The sequence below is a fragment of the Cucurbita maxima genome, unplaced genomic scaffold (genome assembly GCF_002738345.1).
Source record: "Cucurbita maxima cultivar Rimu unplaced genomic scaffold, Cmax_1.0 Cma_Scf03799, whole genome shotgun sequence".
In the NCBI taxonomy this organism is placed as follows: Eukaryota; Viridiplantae; Streptophyta; class Magnoliopsida; order Cucurbitales; family Cucurbitaceae; genus Cucurbita; species Cucurbita maxima.
In genome coordinates, this window is record NW_019275815.1 from 290 (window position 1) to 1,419 (window position 1,130).

Here is a 1,130-nt window from a genome sequence, read left to right on the forward strand (position 1 = left end):
GGGCTTTGTGAATAGGTCTGCAATTTGTTCATCACTTCGGCAAAAGTTAAGTTCAATAATGCCTTCTTTACACAGATCACGCAAGAAATGAAATCGAACATCGATGTGCTTGCTCCTTCCATGCAGCACAGGATTTTTAGACAACTTAATAGTTGACATATTATCACAATATATAACCGTCGTACCTGGTTGCTTCTGATTAAGAATTTCAAGCATTTTTCTTAACCAAATTGCTTGGCACGAGCATGCTGGTTCTGCCACAAATTCTGCTTCTGTCGTTGAGAGTGTAACAATAGGTTGCTTCTTTGAAGACCAGCAAATAGCTCCTGAACTCATCATGAAAATACTTCCTGAAGTACTTTTACGATCGTCTATATCACCAGCATAGTCGCTATCTGTATAGCCAACCATCTTCGGATCATCTCCTTTCTTGTAGAATACCCCCAAATCAGAGGTTCCTTTCACATAACGAAGTATCCTTCTTGCTACATTGAGATGTTTTTCCGTTGGATGCTCCATGTAACGACTTATCATACTAACCGCATACATGATGTCTGGTCTTGTTGAAGTTAGGTACATCAAACTTCCCACAATTTGTTTGAAGTACCTATTATCAACCTCTCGCCCGTCAATGTCCTTGTGCAACTTTAAACCCAATTCTGATGGAGTTCCAAATGTGCGCTCATCCAATTTAAATCTTTCAAGTAATTCTTGAGCACACTTCTTCTGACAGATAAAGTTACCTGCAAGAGTTTGAGTAACTTCTACTCCAAGAAAATATCTCATCAAGCCAAGATCTGTCATTTCAAATTCCTTCATCATGCTCTTCTTAAAAAATTCAAACATTTCTTCATTATTGCCAGTAAATATTAAATCATCAACGTATAAGCAAATAATGATAATGTTACCTCCCTTTTCAGTTTTCACATACAACGTATGTTCATACGGGCATTTGGTGAATCCCATCTTTTCAAAATGAGAATCAATGCGACTGTACCATGCCCTCGGAGCTTGCTTCAAACCGTACAAAGCTTTCTTCAACTTGTATACTTGTTCCTCTTTGCCTTTTTGAAAAAAACCTTCTGGTTAATCCACATATACTTCCTCTTGAAGCTCTCCATGTAAGAAAG

The 1,130-nt window shown here is 38.0% G+C and overlaps 1 protein-coding gene across 1 annotated transcript; it reads right to left on the bottom strand.

The window, feature by feature from the left end:
* Positions 1–221: 221 nt before the first annotated feature.
* LOC111475933 (uncharacterized mitochondrial protein AtMg00810-like) lies at positions 222–804 on the bottom strand. Its single transcript, XM_023119963.1, has 2 exons — positions 409–804; positions 222–326 (listed from the first exon to the last, which is right to left on the bottom strand). The coding sequence occupies exons 1-2, from the start codon at positions 802–804 to the stop codon at positions 222–224; spliced, it is 501 nt and encodes a 166-aa protein (XP_022975731.1).
* Positions 805–1,130: the final 326 nt, after the last annotated feature.